Source organism: Tenrec ecaudatus, chromosome 18 (assembly GCF_050624435.1).
Source record: "Tenrec ecaudatus isolate mTenEca1 chromosome 18, mTenEca1.hap1, whole genome shotgun sequence".
NCBI lineage: Eukaryota > Metazoa > Chordata > Mammalia > Afrosoricida > Tenrecidae > Tenrec > Tenrec ecaudatus.
In genome coordinates this window covers 57,928,315-57,954,259 of record NC_134547.1, presented here as the reverse complement: position 1 = coordinate 57,954,259, position 25,945 = coordinate 57,928,315, and the positions used below count along the sequence as shown (strand labels likewise).

The following is a 25,945-nucleotide window of genomic DNA, read 5'->3' as shown; positions in this document are numbered from 1 at the left end:
GTATTTTTCTTCCCCTAAAAAGCCAATCCAAAGTTCTTTTATGCTTCCGTTCCGTTGCTGTTTATTTCCTCTGAGGGTGTGCAGGGGGGAAAAGCTATCAGCGATATCTCTAGATAACAATACTGCACCCTGGAAACAAGAATAGGGTGCTTTCAAAAAGGAACATTTGTAAAACAAAGAAAGAACTAAGAAATCAAATATATCAAGAGTAGAAAGTACAACTAGGAGGATTTGAAGATAAAGTAGAGGAAGTTTTTGAGAAGGTAGACCAAAAAGACAACGAGAAAGTAAAAAAACAGTAAAAACAAAAAAAGCTGGAAAAAAAAAACAGTCCTGACAAAATAATAATAATTTATAAATTATTTAGGGTTCTTGAGGGAAGGGAGGGGAAAAATGAGGAGCTGATACCAAGGGCTCAAGGAGAAAGCAAATGTTTTGAGAATGATGATGGTAACGAATGTACAAATGTGTTTGACACATGGATGTATGTATGGATTGTGATAAGAGTTGTACAAGCCCCCAATAAAATGATTAAAAAAAAACCAGTCCTGGACATCCAATATCCAAATAATACGAATTTCAAAAAGAGGAACATGAAAAGGATGGAATGATATAAAACATCACGTTGAAAAGGTCCGCAACGTACCTTGCACAGTGAGTATGGATCTAATGCTGTTGTTAGATGCTGTTCAGTCAAGTTCGACTCATTGCCGATCCCATGTGATAGAATGGAACTGCGCCACAAGGCTTTTAGGCTGTGCTCTTTATAGAAGTAGACTACCATGTTTTTATGCCCCAGAATTATTGAGTGGGTTTAAGCCAATGACTTTTTGGCTAACAACTAATTGTCCTTGTATTACTGTGTCACCAGCTACAACACTAAAATATGGAAACAAGGAAGAGTGAACAAACATGTGTGCAAGGGGGGTAGGAGAGGTGGTTGAGACTGATTGCAAACAATAGATCAAGAATCAGAATGGATAGAGATTCTCAATAGCAACACTGAAAACAGTTAGACAAAGAAACAAGGTCTTCTTAAAAGAAAACACTCCCCAACAGAATCCAGTCAAACTTTCAATGCAGTTAAAAGACATTTTCAAACATGCAAGTACTCAAAAAAATTTAGCTCTTAGGTGGTCTTTTTCCAAAACATGAAGACTATAAACCAAGAGAAAGGCATGTAATCTAAAAAACAGGAGAAATCTACTATAGACAGAAAGGAGGGAGAACCCACTATGAGAGCAGTGCACAGGCAATCAATGGACATTTTAAGACACAGGCATTCCTACTTTGCCCTCTGTGCTCTGTGGCTGGACCAGCTTAAGGACACTCACCTCACTTCATACAGGTGATCTGCACTGACCTACTCCTGAGACAGGTAGGCTGGCCAAGGTACGTGTTGAAACCAGGCACTTACAAAGCAGATCAGTTCCTCTGATCATATTCCCAGCCTCAGCTCCACACTGCCCAGACCCAAACTCCAGTGTGGGCCCCAGGAGTCCCATGACTCACTTGCGACTCTGCCCAGAGGGGGCTCGCCAAGATTCTCAGGGAAGCTGAAGCCAGATATGACACTTGAGAGTCTGTTCAGCTTATCTTCTCCCAGGAGCTTTCATCTTAGACATGATATTACAGCCTTTTATTCACAATTAAGTCTGTGCTCCCTGTATGGTTTTGCAAAATAAAACAATACATCTCTTATAGAAAGATACAGGAAATAAACCAACTGAAAAGTTGTATTAAGAACAAAAACTACCCGGTGCTCCAAGATGTGAATGCAACACATCGCATGAATCAGGGAACTAGTAGAGAAGTCTGAGGGGCTGGTTCCAATCCCAAATACGTGGACAGCCGCCCCTTCCCCACGAAGAATTTATTTCAGAAGACAGCACTGAAGCTACAGCTCAGGGAGAGGGACATGTCTGATCAGAGCACATGGGAGCAAATGAAGGTGGAGGAAGAGAGAGTAGAGCACATCGTGGCCCACAAAGCCTTGAGGACGATATCCCTGCTCAGAGCAACCAATGCACAGAGAGGGCCATATGGCCTGTCCCACTACAAGACATGACATCCCTCACTGACCCATACCCTACAGGGGACAACACTAGAGACACAGTGTGGGAACTGCATCTAATCTGACCCCACCACACCAAGGAAAACATTAAGGGCATGCAACCAGAACAGCAAGAGAGCAGAGCAAGGGAGTAGCAAAAATAGACTTTGGGGCCAGGGTGTGGCACCCCATCAGACTCTACCAGAAAACACTCCTAAAGGTCAAGAAGCAGACCTTGAACTAAAAACAAAAATAAATAAATAAACAAAAAACCACCCAAACTATTTATTCATGAAGTTGGTCAACTTAAAAATAATTCGCTGAAATAATTTCTTTTACAACATAGTAAGCCTATCACTGAACTGAATGACTATAAGGTTTCTAGCACTAATTGTATGATCCAATTCTTAAACCATTACACAACGCTTGAAGCATACCCAAGTAAACTGGATAGACAATATATTTTGATATACTAAACCGTCACTAAGTACCAAAAATATACTTTATATTTTAGTTGAACTGAAATACTTAAAATACAGAGCTAACATAGCTACTTGTACGGCTGTCTCCATTTCCCTTGGGTGAATCACATTCCCAACTTTTCCACAGGTCTCTTTTCTTTGGAGTGACTGTGCTATCTAAATGGCGAGGGAACTTGTTGAGCTTGAAGAAGACTTCTCAAAGCTAAACATCGAGTCCTGGAAACCCTGCCAAATTGTGGATGGCATATAACCAGACGCAGAATTTATTTTGGGACAAAGATCCTGCAGTCAAGTAAGCAAGAGATTCCAGAAGAAGCAGAGTCATAGATCTTTGGAGAAGGCCATTTAAAACAAGGTTCTATCCCCACTTACCAATTCATGGCATCAAATGCTGTTTAAATTTTGGCTTGCAATTTAATTCTCATGAAATTCAATGAAGGGTAAGGTGTTTGTTTTAAAACCCACAACTTAAACTTTTAAATAGTACCTATTCTGATGACATACTCACTACTTATTGACATGTACTATAACGTCACTTGACTATCAATTGAAATGATAAAACCATTCAGAAAATTTAGCCTCTCCTTTTGAAGCCAACATATTAACACAAGATCCTATATTCGATTTCCTCAGGAAAACAATAACTAAGTAGTAGTACTATAAAGTTCATTTTCCCTCCAGTTTATAAAATCTTGTTTTTCACAACTTTAGCTTGTAAATTTAGATCATGGAATAAATATGTCCACAATCATTAGTTGAAAACTCTACTGAGGATCTGAAATACACAATATATGCAAAAAACCACTAACCTGATAACCCTTGACTAATAACTTAGGTTCAACCATCATCATTTGCATTCAGTTGAAATAAAAATAAATAAATAATTGGAGATAGGTCCTTGGAGGAAAGAACAAAGGGAATGGAGTTGTTGGGTCTTTAAGAATCTAACTTAAACATTTTAAAATCATTTTATTGAGGGCTCATACAACTCTTATCACAGTCAATCCATTGTGTCAAACACATTTGTACATTTGTTGCCATCATCATTTTCAAAACATTTTCTTTCTACTTGAGCCCCTGGTATCAGCTCCTCATTTTTCCCCTCCCTCCAGCACCCTTGATAATTTATAAGTTATTATTATTTTTTCATGTCTTACACTGACCGATGTCTCCTTGCACCCACTTTTCTGTTGTCCATCCCCCAGGGAGGGGGTTATATGTAGATCACTGTGATAGGTTTCCCCTTTCTCCCCCAGCTTTCTCTTACCCTCCTGGTATCACTACGCTCATTATTGGTCCTAAGGGGTTTATTTGTCCTTGATTCTCTGTGTTTCCAACTCTTATCTATACCAGTGTACATCCTCTGGTCTAGTCGGATTTGTAAAGTAGAATTGGATTCCTGATAGTGGGGGGAAGGAAGCATTAAAGAACTAGAGGAAAGTTGTATGTTTCATCGATGCTATACTGCACCTGTGACCCTTCTGTAAGGCATGTCCAGTGGCCTACAGATGGGCTTTGGGTCTCCACTCTGTACTCCCTCTCACTCACAATGATACGATTTTTTGTTCTTCACACAGGCTGGTGTGCTTCTTCCATGTAGGTTTTGTTGCTTCTCAGCTAGATGGCCCCTTGTTTATCTTCAAGCCTTTAAGACCCCAGATGCTGCATCTTTTTATAGCCAAACACCATCAGCTTTCTTCACCACATTCGCTTATTAAGAATTTAACTTAAGGATGAGTTTAGGTAAGAGAATTGAATGAAGTACATTCTGGCTGTCAGGGTCTGTAACACATTAGGGCAGATCACTTGGGAAAGATGGTGTTCCAACACTATGTATGGTTACGTGAAGTGAAACTGACCTGTGGCATACTTAAGCACTCAAATGTTGATTATAGTAGTATTCACAATCCCATTCTACCAAGCCATTAGCTTAACTGGACAGTTTTTCAACTTAAAAGGCATTTATTTCTACATAGCCTGGCACCTCATTTCGTCCTCACATGAGGTACTTGAGCCCCCGGACTTACAGGTATAGAAAACAGTTCTGAGAGTTGTTTGACTCATACTTAGGTCTTTCTCACTATCCTGTATGACTTTCAACCTCTCCTGGCAAAGATCCTTATTAAGAAGCCCAGGTAGAGACGTCAGTAGACACTTAAGTATTAAAGTTTCAAATATATTATTACAAAATTTGGCTTTCTGACTTGATCTTGCATAAAACACCCACTTACGGCCAGTTACCAATAATATACCAAGTCATTGGTTAGTGTCACCAGGGAAGCCTTTGACTTTGAACCAAAATACTGGCATTTCAAACCCACCCAGAGGCACCTTTGAAGAAAGGTCTGGCAATCTTTAAAACGGTCAAAGCCTTGGAAACTCGGTGGAGCACAGTTCTAGTCTGCAACACATGGGGCTGCCATGAGTCAGAACTGACCGGATAAGCAACTGGTAATGGCATTTACAAGGGCAGTGAATTATTAACTCTTCTAGTCAAACCTCTAACTCCCACCAACTGAGCTTTTCCTGCATGGGTCTGGTAAGAAGGTGGGAGAAGATACCGATAGGATTTACCTGTGAGTAATTGTGAAAAGGACTGTCTGGAATACTATACTGCTGCGTATAAAAGGAGAATTCTGAGAACTCGGAGGAGGGATCTCATTATCAGCGAGAGCCAGGAGTGGAGCATGTCCTTTGGATCTGAAATTCCTGTACAGTGAACCTCCTGGATCCCGAAGACAGGCATAACATCAGAGGAGCAGAAGCAAGAGCCAGTTTATAGAACAGAGTGATGAACTTCCCAACCCACAGAACAAGTAAAGATAAGTGCTTTTGTGCAGGAGTGGAGTTCTTCTGGGCACTTAATTGGGGAAGTTGGACTTGCTGACGCACAGAAGTGGAGCTAAGTGCCTTCAGGCTGAGGCTTACTGGAGTGTGGTGCCTCTGGGTACTTAATTCAGGGAGCTGGGTTTGCTGCCCATGCAGCTTGAGGTGAATGCTTTGGGGTTGAGGTTTATAGCAGAGTGATATGCCCTTTTGGACATTTATTAGCAGACCTGAAATAACTTTGTAACATGCCCTGATAAACAACTCAACCCTGAGCATTTCTAACTGGCGTTAAAACTTGTTACCTTCCCTAATAAACCCTTTAATCACGAATTTTCCCCCCTGAAGTTCTGTACAGCCATCACAATGGACATTAGAACCCAGAGAGGTAAAAGAGAGAACTTTAATAAGACAGTACCAAATCCTAAACTAAACTCACTGCCATGGAATTGATGCTGACTCACAGTGGCCCTATAGGACAGTTCCACATGTTGTGGTGACCCCCCCCAAACCATAAAATTATTTTCATTGCTACTTCATAACTGAATAATTTTGCTACTGTTATGAATTGGGCAACCCCTGTGAAAGGGGTTTGACTCCCAAAGGGGTTATGACCCACAGGTTGAGAACTGCTGCTATAGGACAAGGAAGAACTGCCACTTTCTCCTGCAGACTGGCTGGTGGTTTAGTACTGCTGACCTTGCAGTTAGCAGCTCAACACGTAACCACTAAACCACCATGGATCCTCTAAGACAGCACCCAAACAACAAAATACCCCAAACCCAAACTCACTGCCATGGAGTTGGTGCTGACTTACAGTGACCCTAGAGGACAGGGTAGAAGTATGCCCATGAGTTGGAGACTAACTCTTTATGACAGTAGAGAGCACCATCTTTTTTTGTTGTTGCTGAATGTATTGATGCATTTATTTTCACTAAAGAGAACACACTTTGTATTTGGGAGGAAAAACCGCTTAGTTGTCAGAAGATGCTTTTGGAGAATGATTAATAAGTGCTCTATCGATAGTCGGATATTGATACCAGGGCCCATCAACTCTCGCCCGCATTAAGGCTTGGACTTCCAGCTCCTTTAACCGTAATTCCATTTTCTCAGCTTCAATTTCAAGGATAGCCAACGTTCTTTCAGAATTCTTTTCGGGAGAGTCAAAGAAATTACGTGCAATCCATCTTGATATAGGATGCTTATAATATTCCCAATGTTCAGGTACATAGCCTTCTGGAATCTCTGCTAATTCAGCTTCACCAGTAAAGACAAAAAACACTTGTCATAGAATCCAGAGGGCTTGATGAGGAATAGTCTTTCCCCATGGCCTCCACTGTGTCGAACAGAAACGTCAGTCTTCAGAAGGCCGCGGGCGAGGAAGGCGCCGGGCCCGAGCCGCGCCAATGCGGTGACCAAAGACCGCAGTAATCGAGAGCACCATCTTTCTGAATTTGTTAAACAAGTGGGTTATGGCAGCTGGCCTCTAACATGGCTCCCTTGCCTCCTAAAGCTCCCACCTCTGGGTAATCCCCTACCCCCCTGGAGCTTGTGAGCTACACTAAGTGACTCGCAGAAAAGTCCGTCACAAAAGCAGGCCACACACATTCTGTTCCTTTTCTTTCTTTCTTGGGTCCCTCGTCTGGGGAAGCCATGTAGTAAACAGTCTAGTGGAGAGGCCCACATGGCAGGGAAGTGAAGTCTTTGGCTAATAGTCACATGGGAATGTTGCAAAGTGGACCCTGCTCTAGGATGTCTTCACAGGCTACACAGTCCCAGCCGATAGACTGACTACGATCTCATGAGAGCCTGCCCAGCCACGCCATGCCCAGATTCTTTATCCTCAAAAACCACAGGTAGGATAACAAACAGTAAGCTATTGTTCTATGTTTTAAGGTAACTTGCTACATGGCATTGAATGTCTGAAACAGATTTAAGCAACAATTCACAGTAACAGGATTTCTAAAAGGAATTAATTCTAATACTATGTCTCTAGCTCGCATACAGATTTGAAGAGGTGTTAGAAAATTTATTTTACAGGCAGCCCAATCCCAACTACATGGACACCTGCCCTTCCCCCCAGAAGAATTGATTTCAAAGCACTGAATCTGCAGCTCAGGGAGAGGAACATGTCTAATCAGAGCACAAGGGAGCAAATGAAGGGGGAGGAAGAGAGACGGAAGGAAGCACATCCTGGCCCACCAAACCTTGACAATGATATTCCCACTCAGAGCAGCCAATCCACAGAGAAGACCATATGGCTGGCCCCATATGAAACACGTATCCCTCACTGACCCATAGCCCTACAGGGGACGACACTGGAGACGCAGTGTGAGAATTCCGCCTGATCTGATCCAACCACACAGAGGCAAAACACTAAGGGCATGCAACAGAACAGCATGGGGAACAGAACAACAAAGTCCCCAGGAAATACCAAAAATAGACTTTGGGGCCAGGACTTGGCACCCCATCAGACTGTACTAGAAAACACTCCTAAAGGCCAACAAACAGTCCTTGAACTAACTACAAGCTTTTCTTTCTTCTTGTTTTGTTGTCATTGGCTTGTTTTGTTTTCTCTTGTTGCTTGATTTTTGTCATTTTTGTGCATGGTATTATCTCCACAGGTCTGTCTAAATAAGATAGGCTGGACTAACAATCTGGAGAAAACAATAGGACCGACAGTTCTGGGAGGACATGGCAGAGGGCAGAAAGGAAGTGGTGTTAACAAACCCAGGGACAAGGGAACAACAAGTGATCAAAATCGGTGGTGAGGAGGTGTAGGAAGCCTGGTAGGGCGTGACCAAGTATAACGTAACTGAGAGGAATTACAGAAACCCAAAGGAAGGCTGAACATGATAGTGGGACAAGAAGGTAAAAGGAAACAGAGGAAAGAGCTAGGAGGCAAAGGGCATATATATAGGTATAAACAAAAGCATGTACATGTGTAAATATATTTATATATAAGGATGTGGAAATAGATCTATGTGCATATATGTAAAGGTTTAGTATTAAGGTAGCAGATGGACATTGGGCCTCCACTCAAGTACTCCCTCAACGCAAGAATACTTTGTTCTGTTAAACTGGCATTCCATGAGATTACCTTCCCGACACAATTGCTGAAGACAAAGCGGGTACATAAGCGAATGTGGTAAAGAAAGCTGATGGCGGCAGGCTATCAAAAACTATAGCATCTGGGGTCTTAAAGGTTTGAAGGTAAACAAGTGGCCATCTAGCTCAGAAGCAACAGAGCCACATGGAAGATGCACACCAGCCCGCGTGACACAAGGTGCCTAAGGGATCAATTATCAGGCATCCAAGAACAAAAAATCGTATCATTGTGTGCTCAGTTTCCCGATATCAAACCGAAGACAAATGGGTGCACAAGCAATATGGTGAAGAAAACTGATGGTACCCTGCTATCAAAAGATATAGTGTCTGGGGTCTTAAAGGACTGAAGATAAACAAGCAGCCATCTAGCTCAGAAGCAATAAAGCCTACATAGAAGAAACACACCAGCCTGTGTGATCAAGAGGTGTCGCAGGGATCAGGTATCATCAAAACAAAAAAATCATATCATTGTGAATGAGGGGGAGTGCGGAGTGAAGACCCAAAGCCCATCTGTAGGCAATTGGACATCCCCTTATGGAAGGGTCGTGGGGAGGAGACGAGTCAGTCAGGGTGCAGTGTAGCAACGATGAAACATACAACTCTCCTCTAGTTCCTAAATGCTCCCCCCTCCCCATTATCATGATCCCAATTCTACTTTACAAATCTGGCTAGGCCAGAGGATGTACACTGGTACAGACAGGAACTGGAAACATAGGGAATCCAGGGTGGGTGATCCCTTCAGGACCAGTGTTGAGGGTGGCCATGCCGGGAGGGGGGAGTGCAGAAGGGGAACAGATTACAAGGATCTACATATAGCCTCCTCCCTGGGGGACAACATAAAAGTGGGTGAAGGGAGACGTCAGATAATGTAAGGTATGACAAAATAATAATTTATAAATTATCAAGGGTTCATGAGGAAGGGGGGAGTGGGAAGAGAGGGGGTAAAATGAGCTGATGCCAGAGGATTACGTGGAAAGCAAATGTTTTGAGAATGATGGGAGCAATGAATGTACACATGTACTTTACACAATTGATGTATATATGGATTGTGATGAGCTGTATGTGCCTCAACTAAAATGATTTTAAAGTTATTTTACTATATAAAAATTTCCAACAAAACCCCCCCCACTGAATTGCACCTGAACTGATCTCACCACACCGAGGCAAAGCACTGGGGGAGTGCAGCGGAACACCAAGGGAATGGAGTGGCAAGGTCCCCAGGGAATGCTGAAAGTGGCCTTTGGGGCCAGGGCGAGGTGCCCCAACAGACTGGACTGGAAAACACTCCTAAGGGCCAACAAACGATCCTTGAACTAACTACAAGCTTTTCTTTCTTGATGTGTTTTGTTTTGTTCTTTGTCAGTGGGTGGTTGTTGTTGTTGTTTTGTTGTCTGGTTGTATACTGTTGCTTTGTTTTCCTCTGTCTTGTTTTCATGCATGTTATTGTCTCCACAGGTCTGTCTAAATAAGACAGGCTGGATGAACTATCTAGAGAAACAACGGGACCGACGGTTCCAGGGGACTTGGGATAGGGAGAGGTGGGGGGGAAGAAGTGGTGTTAACAAACACAGGGACAAGGGAACAACATGGGACCCAAAATGGTAGTGAGTGGGGAGTGGCAGGCCTGGTAGGGAATGATCAAGGGTAAGGTTACGTAAAGAAGAGGTATAGCTGTAACCCAGGTGGGGACGGAGCATGGTGGTAGGGCAGGAGGAAAGTCAAGGGAGATGGAGGAAAGAACTAGGAGTCAAAGGGTATTTATAGAGGTCTAGACAAAGACATGTACATGCAAATATATATATATGAGGATGGTGAAATAGATCTATGTGTCTATATTTATAGGTTTAGTATTAAGGTGGCAGAAGGACCTTGGGTCTCTACTCAAGCACTCCCTCAATGCATGAATACTTTCTTCTATTAAATTGGCACTCTACGATGCTCACCCTCCCGACACAACTGCTGAAGCCAAAGCGGGTGAACAAGTAAATGTGGTGAAGAAAGCTGATGGTGCCTGGCTAGCAAAAGAGATAGTGACTGGGGTCTTAAAGGCTTGGAGATAGACAGGCGGCCATCTAGCTCAGAAGCAACAAAACCCACATGGAAGAACACACCAGCCTGTGTGATCGCGTGGTCCCAAAGGGATCAGTTATCAGGCATCAAAGAACAAAAAAATCATATCAGTGGCTGCACACCTCCAGGATACGATCGCCGAAGACAAACAGGTGCATAAGCAAATGTGGCGAAGAAAGCTAATGGTGCCCGGCTATCGAAAGAGATAGTGTCTGGGGTCTTAAAGACTTGAAGGTGAACATGCGGCCATCTAGCTGAGGAGCAATAAAGCCCACATGGAAGAAGCACACCAGCCTGTGCGATCACGAGGTACCAAAGGGACCAGATATAAGGCATCATGCAAAAAAAATATATATATATACACATATATATACACACACACACCATAGTGAATGAAGGGGGAAGCGCAGAGTAGAGACCCAAAGCCCGTTTGTCGGCCACTGGAGATCCCCTCATAGAGGAGTTGGGTCAGTCAGGGTGCGATGTAGCACCGATGAAGAACACAGCTTTCCCCCAGATCCTGGAATGCTTCCTCCCCCCAACTACCATGATCTGAATTCTACCTTGCAGGACTGGATAGGGCAGAGGTTGTACACTGGTGCATATGGGAGCTGGAGGCTAAGGGAATCCAGGGTGGATGATACCTTCAGGACCAGGGGTGTGAGGGGAGATACTGGGAGAGTAGAGGGTGAGTGGTTTGGAAAGGGGGAACCAATTACAAGGATCCACATGTGACCTCCTCCCTGAGAGACAGAAGGCAGAGAAGGGGGGGATGGGAGATGCTGGATAGGGCAAGATATGACAAAATAACAATCTATAAATTATCAAGGGCTCATGAGGGAGTGGGGAGCGGGGAGGGAGGGGAAAAAAAAAGAGGACCTGATGAAAAGGGCTTAAGTGGAGAGCAAATGCTTTGAAAATGATTGGGGAAAAAAAAAACCCGCTAAAAAAAAATTCCACAAACTGAAGTCAACTAATAATTTTTGATCATTGTATAATAAAATTATTTTCTGAATGTAAAAAAGTGGCTTCAAAATTCATTTTCTAAGTATACGAATAATTTGACTCGTGGTCAAAATTCATTCTCTAAATTCTGCCAAACACCGTATCCAAATTTAACCAGAACCTTAATTAAGAGAAATGAATATTCTATTCATTGATTCAATTAAATAAATTACGTATACAAGTTCTGTTTACCTCCAAAATGTGTGTGATTTTACACAAGGATTTCACAAGCTACTTGGAAAAACTTAAGGCTCACAGTTCTACTCTGACACTATAGGGTCACCTCTTGCTGCAGTGAACTTGCCAACTTGTGGGGTGTGTATGTCTGAATGCCTATTAAAAAAATCTTCATAAGTGAATCCAATTTGCCCTAAACTCCGCCAAGTGGACCCTGATAGCACTAGGGGATAGGCATTGGGCTGCTAATCACAAAGTCAGCAGTTTCAACCCACCAGCCACTCACTGCTTGGGAGAAGATGAGACTGATGAGAGTCACTATGTGCCAGAGCATTGATGACTTATTCAGGTGATCTACTTGGGTAGGCATAAAGATTTCAAAATAACCTAGCTGTAAATCAATGTGAGTTAATTCCTAAAGATCTAGACATTTCTAACAAAATTATAAAAGCATTTAATTTTTCCACTGGCATATTAATGATTTCTCCTTTGGAAAAAAAATGCAAATATTATCCTAAGAATTTGGCAAACTAGCTACAATGGAAAATGCTTTACAAACTGGAGTCTGGGAAAAACTCAAGAAGCCCAATATATACACAGAGGCAATTATTAAAAGTATGAGAAAGAGATACTGTATATACTCTAGGATAAGCTGACCCGACGACTATCAGCTGAGGCACCCAATTTTACCACAAAAAACTGCATAAAAAATGTGCTGAAAACTTGGCTTATACACTAGTATATATGGTAGTCAAGCTTGACTGTCAAGAAGCAGAGAACTGGCTGAGGTCACATCTCAGAGCAAGCTTCCCAGAAGCAAATGGGACTCTGCCCACTGAGACTTAAGGAAGGGATGATCTCACCTGCAGGAAATTAAGCATCGACCCAATAAAGTGCCACCTGACAGAGAAGATGTTCTGCGTCATTAGCGATCAACACCACATTGTGATTCCATTTCACTTCCACTAGGTTGGCCATGGTCAAAACAAAACAAAACAAACACATACACACAGGCCAGAAAAATGACACATGGTGGTGAGGATGCAGGGAAAAGAAATCGAAATCTTTATCCATTGCTGGTGGAAAGACAAAATGATACAGCTTTTGTGCAAGGGAAAGTACAGTGGTTTCTCCCGGAAAATAGAATTACTATATGACCTAGTAATTTATCTTCTGGGCATATTCCCCTAAACACTTGAAAGCAGAGATTCACACACACTTGTAAGTCAGTGTTTGTTGCAAATACTGTTATTCACAATAGCCAAAAGATGGAAATGACTTAAATGTCCATCAACAGATGAATGGACACACAAAATGTGGCCCATCCATACAACGGGACACTACTCAGCTAGTAAGAGAAATGGAATCTTGAAATAGGTCAATCACCCAAGGACAAATATTGTATAACCTTATTTCTATAAAAAAGACCAGAGAGTGGAGGGTGAGTGGGTTGGAAAGGGGGAACTGACTACAAGGATCCACATGTGACCTCTTCCCTGGGAGAGGGACAGCAGAGAAGGGGGGAAGGGAGACTCCGGATAGGGCAAGATATGACAAAATAACGAGGTATAAATTACCAAGGGCATATGAGGGAGGGGGGAATGGGGAGGGAGGGGGGGAAAAAGAGGACCTGATGCAAGGGGCTTAAGTGGAGAGCAAATGCCTTGAGAATGATTGGGGCAGGGAATGGATGTATGGATGTATGGATGTGCTTTATACAATTGATGTATGTATATGTATGGATTGTGGTAAGAGTTGTTTGAGTCCCTAATAAAATGTAAAAGAAGAAAAGAGAAAAAAATGATTAGGGCAAAGACTGTACAGATGTGCTTTATACAACTGATGTATGTATATGTATGAACTGTGAAAAGAATTGTATCAGCCCCAATAAATTGTTAAAATAAAAAAAATTTTAAAAATAAAATAAAAACAAAACAAAACAAAAGACCAAAAAAGCAGTAGAGAGAACAAAGTTAATTAGTGGTTACCAGGGTTGGGGCTAACAGTGATAGATGTATTTCACTATTAAGGATAGCAGCGCACAGACTATAACAATTATTTCCCCCCTTTTAAAAAAACAATTATTCTAATTGTTGTCACAAGCTTATACGACTATAAAAAGTTGAACTGGTAAAAGTTGTGAAAGAGATTTACTAACTTAAAAAAATACTGCTGAAGCTGCTTGTGTACAACCAAAAACCTTTTAAGGCTTGGTTTCTTGGTTTGGAGGTTTAGGGTCATGGTTTCATGCATGTCCCAGTTAATTGGTCTAATAACATGTTTAGTACTTCTGTTCTACTTCCAAGTTCACCATTTAGTGCTTGGGGTCTTTAGTGCCTGACAAGTGACCATCCAAGGCATAATAAACAGTCTCTATGAGGAGCAACAGAAGCAAGAGAGTCAGGAACAGGAGGAAAAGAAATGTGTGGCCAATTGCTTCCACGGACAGTTGCTTCCTTTGCCATAAGACCAAAAGAACTGGACAATGCCCGGCTACCATTACTGTGGTAGTTACATAATCTGGTGTCAATCTGAGAATTCAGAGTGAAGGGTGGAGTCGAGCCTGTCAATCAGGTTATACCTAGATGACCTCAGTTGGAGGCACTAAGGAGATAAACAGTTTGCTGGAGGTGGGACACATGCTCACTCTCTGGGTTGACACTGCAGCTGACAAGACACATGGAGCTACGCTGGTGCCCTGAGTTGGAGCCACATGGAGACCCCTGTCAGCACTGAGATGCTTACGCCACTGGATCCATAAGACTGCCCACCCACGGGCCTGTGATCTTCCTGCATTTGGCATCATTGCATGTGTTTTGTGAGTCTGAAGAAGACTATAGATTGGTATCAGGCATATGGTCTAATATCGGATTTATGGACTTGATCTGGACTGGGATGTTTTCTTAATGTATAATTTTCTTTAAAACTCTTTCTTATACACATGAGTGTGTCTATGAATTTGTTTCTCTAGTTTACTTGGACTAACACAATTCAGAGATTCCATGGAAGAATCTTGACCAAAAAGGGAAAATGCACTTAAGAATTTCAAATTCCCATTGACTCCAGACTTCCTGGAGCCATGAAGGTTGAACTCCTGAAACAGCTACCTTCAGACATTCTTTAAACTTTACCATACAGTCTAGTATTTTCACTCTTAGGAATTTATCTAGAGAAATCTTGTAAACAATTTTCATAGCAGTTTTATAGTCAAAAACTGGAAACAGTGCAGTGTAGCATACCTACTCCTTACTTAATGACTATATGGTTATCTGTCTCACAATTATGACCAAACCAAGCTGATGCTGACTCTTGGCGACCCTCTAGGGCAGGGTAGAACTGTCCCTGTGAGTTTCCAAGGCTGTAAGTGTTTGTTAGTAGAAAGCCCTGTCTTTCTCCTGGGGAGCAATTGGGTGGTTTAGAACTGTTGACCGTGCAGACTGTAAGCCAACACATAACTTGCATTTATATCAATAGCACAAAAATCAACGATGTGATTATTTTTGCATTAACCTATGTTTCCTTCTCAGGTCCAGCTTCCAGCAAGCCGAGCCACCCTGTCAGGCTCACAGCTGAAGCCCTTGCCAATTCCACCCCACCTGCTGGAGCTTCGGCTCTTCCTGCAAATAAGGAAACTGGGGCAGATTTTGTGGGAGCCTTTCTTGAGCAGCTGGGGTGCTCATTCGAAGCAGGGGTGGGAGAAGTTGCTACTGCTGCTCCCCTTTATCAAGAGCCCTGGAGGGGGCAAGTTCTACAGCAGGAAGAGTATGGGGATAATTCCGGGCTCAGGAGCTGCAGCAGAAGCCACCCTCCTCTCTTCCTTCCTAGCAGCTGTTAGCCTGCAGGTTCTAAGGCTCATAAGCCCTCCATGACCAAGCCTTCAGAACCTGCTAATGCTGGTAAGTGGGTGTATGAAAACCAATATTGGTAAAATGGAAATGCCCTGGTGGTTTGCCAGGTCTTTCTTCTGAGGCACCTCTAAGGGATTTAAACTATGAATTGTTTAGTCACCAGCTTCATGTTTAAGCATTTGTTAAGCACTCCCTGTTTACAAACAAAAGAGTGAATAGTAAAATCCAGAGCAACTGCTTTTAATTTTCCAAACACACAAGCTAATGCACAGGAGAGCAAATTAATTGCGGTCTCTTACTAATTTAAAAAATCTGATAATCTATCCTCCTCCTTCCAAAAATTAGTTGTTCGTCAGCCATAAAAGATGAAATATAACATTTAAGAAAACAAAGAAACTCTTCACTATACAGATACAAGAGAAATTTTCCTTACAATATAGCCTAATCAAAAAAATATATAAATATAGCCGAATCAGAAAAATCTTTTAATTTCTTCAGAGGAATTCTAGATGATCCTTAAGTTTTGCAACTAAAGCGAGTCTACGCTATTATTGACTAAACTTAGAAAAGTTATTCAGCAAACTGATTAAAACCAACTTCATGCAAACAAATCACAAAGGAAAATTGGATCTCTCCCCCGAGCCCCCTTTAAAGTCAACTACATTAAAAGATCAGCCAACTTAACCTTCTGGAGCCAAGGAGACGGAATAAGGCCCTGAAGTTCCCTAGTGAGTTTATGTTCACAGGGAGGAACAGCTAAGAAAAAGGCGGTAAGAATGGTTGCACAATTTGAGGACTATAATCACACAATCAGTGTCATTGAGTTGTACATGTAGAAATTGTAGGTTTGGTATCGTTTCTGCGGAATATATTATCAAGAAAAATAAATTTAGAAGTTTTTATTTTTAAGATCAATCTAAGATATTACTCATTAAAAACATCACTCAAAACACACAGTACGTTTAATGGAAGATATTAGTTTAAATATTTATAGCTATATTTTTCCTATCTTCAACCTAAACTTTTAACATTAAAATCTTAAAGCATTGGATGTTTTCCCAGAAGCCTCTCCTCCAAACAAAAGGAAAATGAATCTTCCCAAGATGACGTTTTTCTCAAAATTAAATATGCTCTATTTAGAAAGTCACCTGGAGCTTTCTCCTAAATATGAACTTTTAAAAAAAAATCATTTTTTATCGGGGGCTCATACAACTCTTATCACAACCCATATATCCATACATTGTATCAAGCACATCTGTACATTTGTTGCCCTCATCATTCTCAAATCATTTGCTTTCTAATTCTAAATCTGAACGCTTAAGCCTACAAACTTTCCCCTTAATTTCGTCTTTGTTACAGCACTGTAATAACGCACATTTTAGTAAACATAGTCAGTAGTTTAAAAAGCATTAAAAGCTTTTTTAACTATTACATGGAGAAAGAAGCAGTTCATAGTGAACGTTTGACATAAGAAATTAGTAATGATGTGGTAATAAAAAACGGTTGACAATGACTTTTTAAAATTGTAACAAAGAAAAACGAATCCGATCATATGCCGAGGTGATGAGGCCTCGAGTTGCTTTATTAAGACATACATCCGGAGACAATCGCTAACGAAACAACCCACAGCATTTCAGATCCCAAAGATGCATTTCCTACCTTGCCTGCTTCTCTTTCTAAGTCGACATACTCCCGGCTAGGTGTCTGTCGTTGTTCTCCCTGCCAGCTGGCCGGAAAAAACTGGAGAGACAGATTGGTTCCTGTGGCCACAAAAGCCTTTTAGAAAAATCAATACAAACAGGATCAGGAGCAGGACATTACATAAATTCTGCAGGCAGTCATTTATTTTTACATCAGTTTATGTCTTAAGTCAGGCAGCACAGAGAATACTTAAAAGTAAAAAACATGCACTCATCATTTTTCTCCTAGTATTAAGTTACAAACATCTGATTTCATTTTGAGGGCACTGGCCACTGGCTGCCGACATATAAAATCAGACATGGAATCAATACTTTCTTTCAGGTCATTTCTGCTGACGTTAGGACCGCGCATTGCCAACGTCTCCCTAGAAACATTTAAACTTGCATTTTAAAGTAGGAAAACCTCCGATTTAGACTGTATTTTCCAGCATCTGACAATTTGAAAGGGTACAAATGAAACCATTTAATTCTTGATCTGGCTCAAAGAAACCCCAGCACCCTCTAGACGCCCTGCTAAAAACTGCCCTTAGGGTACTCTCTCCAGGGACAAACTAGACACTCCATGTGCCCACATCTTTCATCTCAAACCCTGGGTAATTAATAAATATGCACTTTCTAAAACTGAAATTCCAGAGACCTGGCTCCAGCTCCAACCCAAGTGAGCAGTGCTCATTTGTTATTTGTCAGACTGGAATGACACAGCTCCAAAGAACCAGCTACAAGTCATTTCAGTGAAGTCTCATGCAGTGTAGCCCTTGAGCAATTTAACTGTATTTACTTCCCTGATGGTTTAAAAAATAGAAAATCGCCCTGCTGCCTGAGGGAAACTGAGAAACAAGTTAAAATAAATGAGTAAAAAGGCTTTTGAAAATACATTTTTTATCATCTACATGTAAACTCTTCTTTGCTTACACGAGGCAAAGTTTTTCTCCTTTTTCACAAAAGTAAAACTCTGGGGCCTCATTTGTGTCAGGCAGCGCCTTCATCTGAAAGCAAGGGGGTCACATTTGATTCGGCTATCAACTAGTTCCCCTGATGGTTACAGCTCAAAGTCTCTAGATTAAAAACGGCACTGCCCATTCTAAACATCAGCACTGTAGATACCTCTGCCAACCTCACCGCTACGTCTCTCAACTTGTGTGATGGTGTTTCTTTGAAATAAACCCCTTGACTGTGGCAAACTTCTCAGGTGAGTAGACTACACTAGCACCCTAAGAGACTAATAGTCTTTAAAAAAAAAGCCTGCCCTGCCCTTTTAGCATCGGTTTAAAAAGCAATGAAATGAAATGAATCAACCAAAATGCCACCAACACTAGTTCAAATGAAATACCTATACTCTAGAAGCAACTGCCGGGTCTGTGGGACCTGAGGCAACTTGCTAAACCTCTCTGGGCCTCCGATCCCTCACAAGTTATTTGTAAGGTACTTAGAACCAATCATATGGAGTAAATGTTATTTATGTGTTTCAGGCATGGTAGATAAGCTAGAGATGCAGCTCACGGAAGAATGCCCTGTGACAAGATGCTTCGAGCTAGCGCACTCCCTCTCTCTCTCTCCCCCTCCCCCCACCCATTTTACCCCAAACAGCTCTGTGAGAAGTAGACAGTCTGCAGATTTCATTACCTCACCTCCTGTCTGAATGCCAACTCCAGAAGAGAGTTCCTGCTTCATCACTTTAGGCCCATTATCTCACCAAGATTGCACTTTCAGAGGCATATCGCTCTAGAAGAGCAGGGCCCAAACTTTTTTGATCACAGAAAAACACACACACTTCCCCCTCCCCCCATCTCTTTCTTTAATGCAGTGGGTTCTCAACATTCCTAATGTCGTGACCCTTCAGTACAGTTCCTCATGCTGCGAGAACCATAAAATTATTTTAATTGCTACTTCATAACTGTAATTTTGCTATTGTTTTTTTTAAATTTTGCTATTGTTATGAATCGGGTGACCCCTCTGAAAGGGTCATTCGATCTCCAAAGGGGTCGATACCCACAGGTTGAGAATCACTGTTGTATGGATTATCTACACATATGTAACAGTTGGAGAAATTCGGCTCAAAAACATAAAAATGCTCTATGTGCAATTTCCAGATTGTCCCAACTATATTTTGCTTTCTTCCTTTAAAAAAAAATCATTTTATTAGGGGCTCATACAACTCTTATCACAATCTATACATACATCAATTGTATAAAGCACATTTGTACATTCATTGTCCCACCTATATTTTATGGGTGTTAAAAAAAACTGTACATCTATGTGCTAATTCACTATACCTTTTATCATTCAAATGTCAGGACTAAAAAATAAACTAGCTTTTACTGATTTTGTTCCAGGAAATGAAGGATACTTTGCATTGGTATTTTTACTTTCATTAATCATTTATTTTGAAGACCTATCTCTCTTTTGCTATGGTAAGAGCATATACATCAGATCTTACCAAATAGATTCTACCTCTCTAAAGACTTTTAAGAGATTCTACCCTTCTAATGACTTTTACTTCAGGCTGTGTTAAGGAATATAGGTTTTTCAGCTTTTAGAAAAACAGTTAAGGAGAGGCAAGCATCAAGGATCTTAAGTTCTTTCACATCTACACATAATATAAAGTCTTCATTAATTTCACTGATTTTACGATGTTCAAAATAGGGGGAGGTAGTTAGGGCTGGAAATGTGTTGGGAATATACATATATATTCTTACTGTATATGGTGTCTGTCAGAGTAGAGACACAATACCTTTTCTGCTACCTATTTCCCACAACCAAGTCTAAGTAAAAATCAGTCTGTTCATTGGCCATAAGAAAATTTGGGGTATTAAATTAAGCAACCAATAAATCAAATACATACCACCATGCATAAGGCATTTGCTCCAAGTACTTAATGGAGGAGCTAGATAGATCGGCGCGCACGCACACGCACACACACACAGAGTTCTATGTCTCTACCCTCTAGGAACTAATAATCCTATAATTTAAATGTGGGGAGTACTGAATTAAGGGAGAAGCTAGAAAGAAGGAATGGTGAAATTCCCTACCCAGATGCAAATAACACCATTCAATAAAATACGTACGTGTGCTAAGTACAAATCTTGCACACATTTTTTTGTTTAACCTTTAATACCTGTCAGATATAACAAATCTACTAAAATCTGTAGAATTTGATAGGGGGGTGTAGAAAAAAGTTAAATCACAACAAGTACAACCTCTAGCACTACTATACTATTATAACAATGTTGTAACACAGTCACTTGGATATTCGGTGATCACTTAAGCTTTCAGTTCATAACTATATGCAGAAAATTGATGTGACAGAAAACACCCTAAAGCTCTGCATTACTAGGCTTATGGGGGAAAAACATCCCCAAAACACAACCAAAAGAGAAACCTCACTGCCACTGAGTCAATTCTAACATACAGTGACCCTATAGGACAGAATAGAACTGCCTCTGGGTTTCTGCAAATCTCCATGAGAGTAGAAAGCCTGGTCTTTCTCCCACAGGTTTCTGAATTTAAAACTGTATCAAGGGCACTTTCTATCTCATCTTTTTACAATGAGATCAATCACCTCCAGAAAGTCCACTGATCAAGCATACCAGGCAGCTATGCAAAAGGGAGTCCAGGCCAAGGCTGATACCATGACGGGACTGGATGAATACTGACTTTTCTAAGCTTCCGGGCCACAGCTCAAATTATGTGCCTTACATATTTGTGTCATACACAAGCTATACGTGCTCAAGAGGCTACAAACAGAAGATTCCTTTCCCAACAAGTTTCAAAGAGCAGATGTGCCAGAGCGTTTCATACAATGATTTTAAAAAAACCTTCATTTAATTATAAAAATATTCATTAAAAAAGCAAAAGCCCAAAGTGAGTTCGCTCTGGGATTCCCTAGTGACTGTGATGCTGATGGTGGTACAACCTTGTGAACACCTTAAGCCCAAACCAAAGTCATGGCTGCCCAGTCCATTCTGATTCATACTGACACTGGGTGGGGGGCAGAGCAGAACCACCTCCGGACGTTTCTGAGTCTGTAACTCCTTACTGGAATGAGAGCCTCAGAGTTTTCCGAGGAGTGGCTGGCAGTTTCCAACTATAGGCTTCCAGGATAGCTGCCCCAAATAGAAGCCAATATACTACCAGGGCTCCTCAAGAACCACTTAACTGCCTGTTTGAAAGGAGTGCCTGTGGAGCTTCAAAAAACCTAACTGAAAAGTAATGGAATCTCCTCCCCCCGAAAATTTTGAAGCCCTCCTCTTTTTGTATAGTATGTGAATTACATCTCAACGAAAACAAATTGTTCCTCTACAGAGGAGTGGGCGGCAGTCATGTCTATTGTGTCTTCATACTTCATTCTGGCTTTGCAAATGGCCAGAGCTCCTGTCTCCAGAGCAGTGGTTCTCAACCTTCCTAAGGCCGCGACCCTTTAATACAGTTCCTCATGTTGTGGGGACCCCCCCACAACCAATTATTTTCGCTGCTATTTCATAAGTATGATTTTGCTACTGTTAGGAATCGGGCGACTCCTGTGAAAGGGTCGATCAACCCCCCAAAGGGGTCACTGACCCAAAGGTTGAGAACCGCTGCAAAAGTTTTTTGTAGGATTCCATTGTACAGTCCTATTTTCCCCCTCAACCCCCATTTAAATAATTAACCTCCTTTCTTCCAACCCACTTTTTGGCCTCATCGCCCCCTCCTCCTTTGCACTTCCAATAGGACTCAAGAGGCACACTTGGAATTTGTTGGGACGCCAAAGGGGGAGGCATTCCATCTACTGCCAAACTACCACTGTCAGGGGTGGGTTAGCACGGGGGGGGGGGGGCAGCAAACGGGGGGGCGGGGGCGGTTTTCTCGGGTCTGACGACCACGGTGTTTCTTTCTCACCCCCCCCTCCGCCCCAATGTTAACACTCGGGAGACAGGACGGCAGCCTGTTCTTTATGGAGTGATGCCCCCCCCCCCCAGTACAGGAGCTAAGTGATGGGAAAGTTGATTTTTCCTCGGTGGGGCGAAAAGATGGCTTCACGTTTGGGCTGCCCAGTAAGTCGAACTTGTAAGCAACGAACTACCGCCCAGCAGCTCCAAGTCCCCTTCTTGTTCCTCTGCGGGGTGCGGGGGGGGGGGTTCTTCCCGCCCCCGGCCCCGGCGGCCCCGCTTCGCGCTCCCCGCCTGGAGAACCGTCCCCGCAGGGGCGCGGCCCCCACCCGCCGCGGGAACCCGCGTCGCCGCGCTAGGACGCGGCCCGCCAGGGGTGGCTGCTTTCGCATTTTGAATCCCGAGTAGGAAGTGAGACGGCGCCCGCTCAGTTCCGGGAGCCGCGGCGCCGGCCCACAGAGCCGCCCGGGCCGCGGCGGACCCCCGCGCAACAAGTGCCCCGCGCGCGCCCCGCGCCCCGCCGACTTACGATTTCCGAGCGGCCGTCGCGGCAGGCGTTCTGGAAGCGCGCCTGGCGCTCCTCGTGGGGCCGGTCCCTGAAGCCCGTGTACTTAATCTGCAGGGAGGAGGCGGCCCAAATCAGGAGCCAAATCCGCGCCGCCGCCGCCCGCCCGCCCGCCCGCGCGCCCCGCCGATAAGGGCCGGCCGAGTCCGCGGGCCAGATTGCCCCTGGGCGCCCGCCCCGGGGCCCGCGCCGCCCCAACTCCGAGCGCGCCGGGCCCACGCGGGGCGCGCCGCGGCCTCCGCGCCGCCCGCCCGCCCGCCTCGCCTCACCTCACACTCGCGGCTCAGCTTCCTGAAGAACTCCTCGTTCTCGAACTTGCTCCGCTGGTCGGGCACGACGCGCGGCATCTTCCCGCCCGGAGGCCGCGCCGGCCCGCCGGACTGACTCGGGGCTCGTGCGGACAGACACCAGCTGGCCGGCTCGGCGCTGACCGACTGACCAGCGGCTCCCCGCCGCCGCGGCGCGCTGGCTCCCGCTTCCCTTTGTTTCAGGCGCCCGCCCGCGTGGGTTGCTGCTCCCGGGAGTCGGAGGCGCCGCAGCCCGCTCGAGCCCAGCCCACGTCGCCAATGCCGCCTCAGCCGTTTGCCTCCCGCCCGCGCAGCCCAGCTCTCGCCGCCCCCGGCCGCCGCCGCCGCCACTTCCTCTCGCCGCCCACCTCGCGCGCCCGCCGGCCCCGCCCCCGCGGGCCCCGCCCCGCCCACCTAGCGCGCCCGCCGGCCCCGCCCCCGCGGGCCCCGCCCCGCCCACCTCGCGCCCCCGCGGGCCACGCCCCGCCCCCTCGCGCGCTCGCCCGCCCCAAACTCCAGCGAACAAGACGCACCATTCACAACTCCGCGGCCGCGCCGCGCATGCGCCGCCCGCCCGTCCGCTCGCTCTGGGGGCCGCGGGGCTGCGGCGGACGCCGGCTTCCTCCTCCTGGCGGCCCTTTCCCCTCCGTGGCCGGCGGACCCCTCGGAGTGGCCTGCCTTTTAACGGCGGAGCGCGCCGCGCCCGGGGCAGACCCTTTCCCAAACCTTTCCTCGGTGATCTGGAACTTCTGGACTCCCCAGCCGCGCGGAGCATCCCCAGATCGCCACCCGAACGCTAAGGATCCTGAGCCCTTGAGGAGTTTGCGCCCCCAAACCCAGGGGAGAGAGTCTAGACTGCGCCCAGCGGACACTAAAAGGGCAAGCTGACCAAAGAATTCAACTGAAACCCGTATTACGGTGGAGAAGGGTCTCGGTTGGTTAGTGGGGGCAGATTGATCTGAGCGGGGACCCCACATAACTGCCCTACCCTGCCAAATACTAGACCTTTCAGCCTCCGTTTCCGTACTTCCAAAATCAGTCAACGCTGCAGCGTGAGTGCCTTTATAGACGTAAGAATCTTTGTGCATTTCCAGCATAAATCACCACCGTCCAGGAATCGGTGTGCTGTATTGGAATATTTGCAATGTTGGAAGTTATTGGCCCGGTCTTTCAAATGCCAGCGAGGGTTGCCCATAGTGGGCAGATTTCAAGGCCAACTGCCAGACTAAGACAGACTAAAATAAAGGCCCTGGTAATCTATTTCTGCAAATAAACCACTGAAAACCCTTCTGAACCATCCCCTAGGTGATAGGCAGTCTGTGAGAAAACCTGGTGGTTGAAAGCCCGGAATGCAGCTTCCCCAAGGGGAGTGACCTAGGGGAGGGATGCATTGTGGGCCCACTGAACAGTTTGTACCAACTGCGTTTGGCAGCGGATGCTGTTTTTATTTTGCTGCCCCAAAGTTCTGGTCAAACAGGTAGGGAAACTCCACATCAACACTGGCACAGTGCAAACAAAATCCAAACCCCCAAACCAAACTCATTGCCACCCAGTCAATTCCTACTCAAAGTGACCCCATAAAACTGGCCTTGTGGATGTCCAAGCTTGTAAATCTTTATGGGGAAGGAGCCCCAGTTGCATAGTGGTTCCGCATTGGGCTAGATCCGCAAGGTTAGTAGTTTGAATCGCCAGCCGCCCCTTGAGACAAAGATGAGACTTTTTACTCCGATAATCAGTTACAGTCTGGGCAGCTCACAGCAGCAGTTGTGCCCTATCTTACTGGGTAGGGTCACTGTGAATCAGCAACCACTATAGGGCAGTGAATTTGGTTTTTGGTTAAACCTTTACGGGAGTAGAAAGCCTCATCTTTCTCCCACAGAGCAGATGGTTTAGAACTGCTGACCTGGACTGCCGCCTCCTTCTTCTGCTGCTCCTGGAGCTGCCTTTGTGCTCCTGTGGTGTGGACCTGGTGCCCCTTTTGTGAAGTGGCAGCTGAGGAGACTTAGGCGCTTGCTACGGCTCACTACAGCTGAGGAAAAACCCAAGGAAGGAGTCAAGACTGAGAACAAGTATCATATGAACTTGAAAGTGGAGGAGCAGGGTGATTCTGGGGTGCAATTTAAAGTTAAGAGGCATACACCACTTAGTAAACTAATGAAAGCCTATTGTGAACGACAGGGTTTGTCAATGAGGCAGATCAGATTCCGATTTGGTGGACAGCCAATCAATGGAACAGACACACCTGCACCATTGGATGTGGAGGATGAAGATATGATGGGTGTGTTCCAGCAGCAGACAAGAGGCGTCTTCTAAGAGGGAGCCTGCTCCTTTCCCCCAGCATTCTCTTCCTACCGACAGAGAACCCATTCTCTATTAGAAAACCACGGTTTGGTTCCACCTCCTCCTGCCGACAGTATCCTTTTCTGTTTCTTTCATTTCCCCTTCCCCACTCCTTTACTGCACATCAAGTAACGGGAGCATGTGCACAAGCATACTGCATTTCCCCTTTGTTTATTATTATTATTATTATTACTAAATGGCCAATGGTATGTTTTGATCGACACCAAGTGGAGATGGGATGGAGAAAATCCTGCTTCTGTGAAAACACCCCTTTCTTCATCAGCGGCATGCTCACTCAGCTCCTCTCTTTAGATTCCAGTAAGTTATTTTGCTCTCACTGTTTGACCATAAAAACACAACGACAGAAAAAAAAATCCTTGCATACCTTGTTCAGTTGGAGAATTGTAATGTTTTTCATTTATCATTGTACAATTTTATAACTTTTTTGTACGTAGCTGTTACATGTAGGGAAATCTGTCTTTAAGTACGGGGTAAATTACTCTCAAAGAAATGAAGCCTAGATAGTTTTCCCTTCAAGTCAAGTGTCCTGTAATTTAAATAAACTTTTTGTTTAAAAAAAAAAAGAACTGCTGACCTCGAGGTTAGCAGCTATATATAT

General features: G+C 44.1%; 1 protein-coding gene across 7 annotated transcripts in view; it reads right to left on the bottom strand.

Annotated features, from left to right (window-relative positions):
- CBFB (core-binding factor subunit beta) overlaps window positions 1–23,318 on the bottom strand; it is a 51,017-nt gene extending 27,699 nt beyond the window's left edge. For 2 of the 7 annotated variants that reach the window (XM_075537711.1, XM_075537710.1), the window contains exons 1-3: window positions 22,969–23,309; window positions 22,664–22,750; window positions 17,229–17,345 (exon numbers count right to left, since the gene is read on the bottom strand). In XM_075537711.1, the coding sequence (XP_075393826.1) occupies window positions 17,229–17,345; window positions 22,664–22,750; window positions 22,969–23,046 (282 nt within the window). In that variant the 5' untranslated portion in view covers window positions 23,047–23,309. Of the gene's footprint in view, window positions 1–17,228; window positions 17,346–22,663; window positions 22,751–22,968 lie in introns of all 7 variants that reach the window. The other 5 variants (XM_075537707.1, XM_075537706.1, XM_075537712.1 and 2 more) reach the window with 5 other exon arrangements.
- Window positions 23,319–25,945: the final 2,627 nt, after the last annotated feature.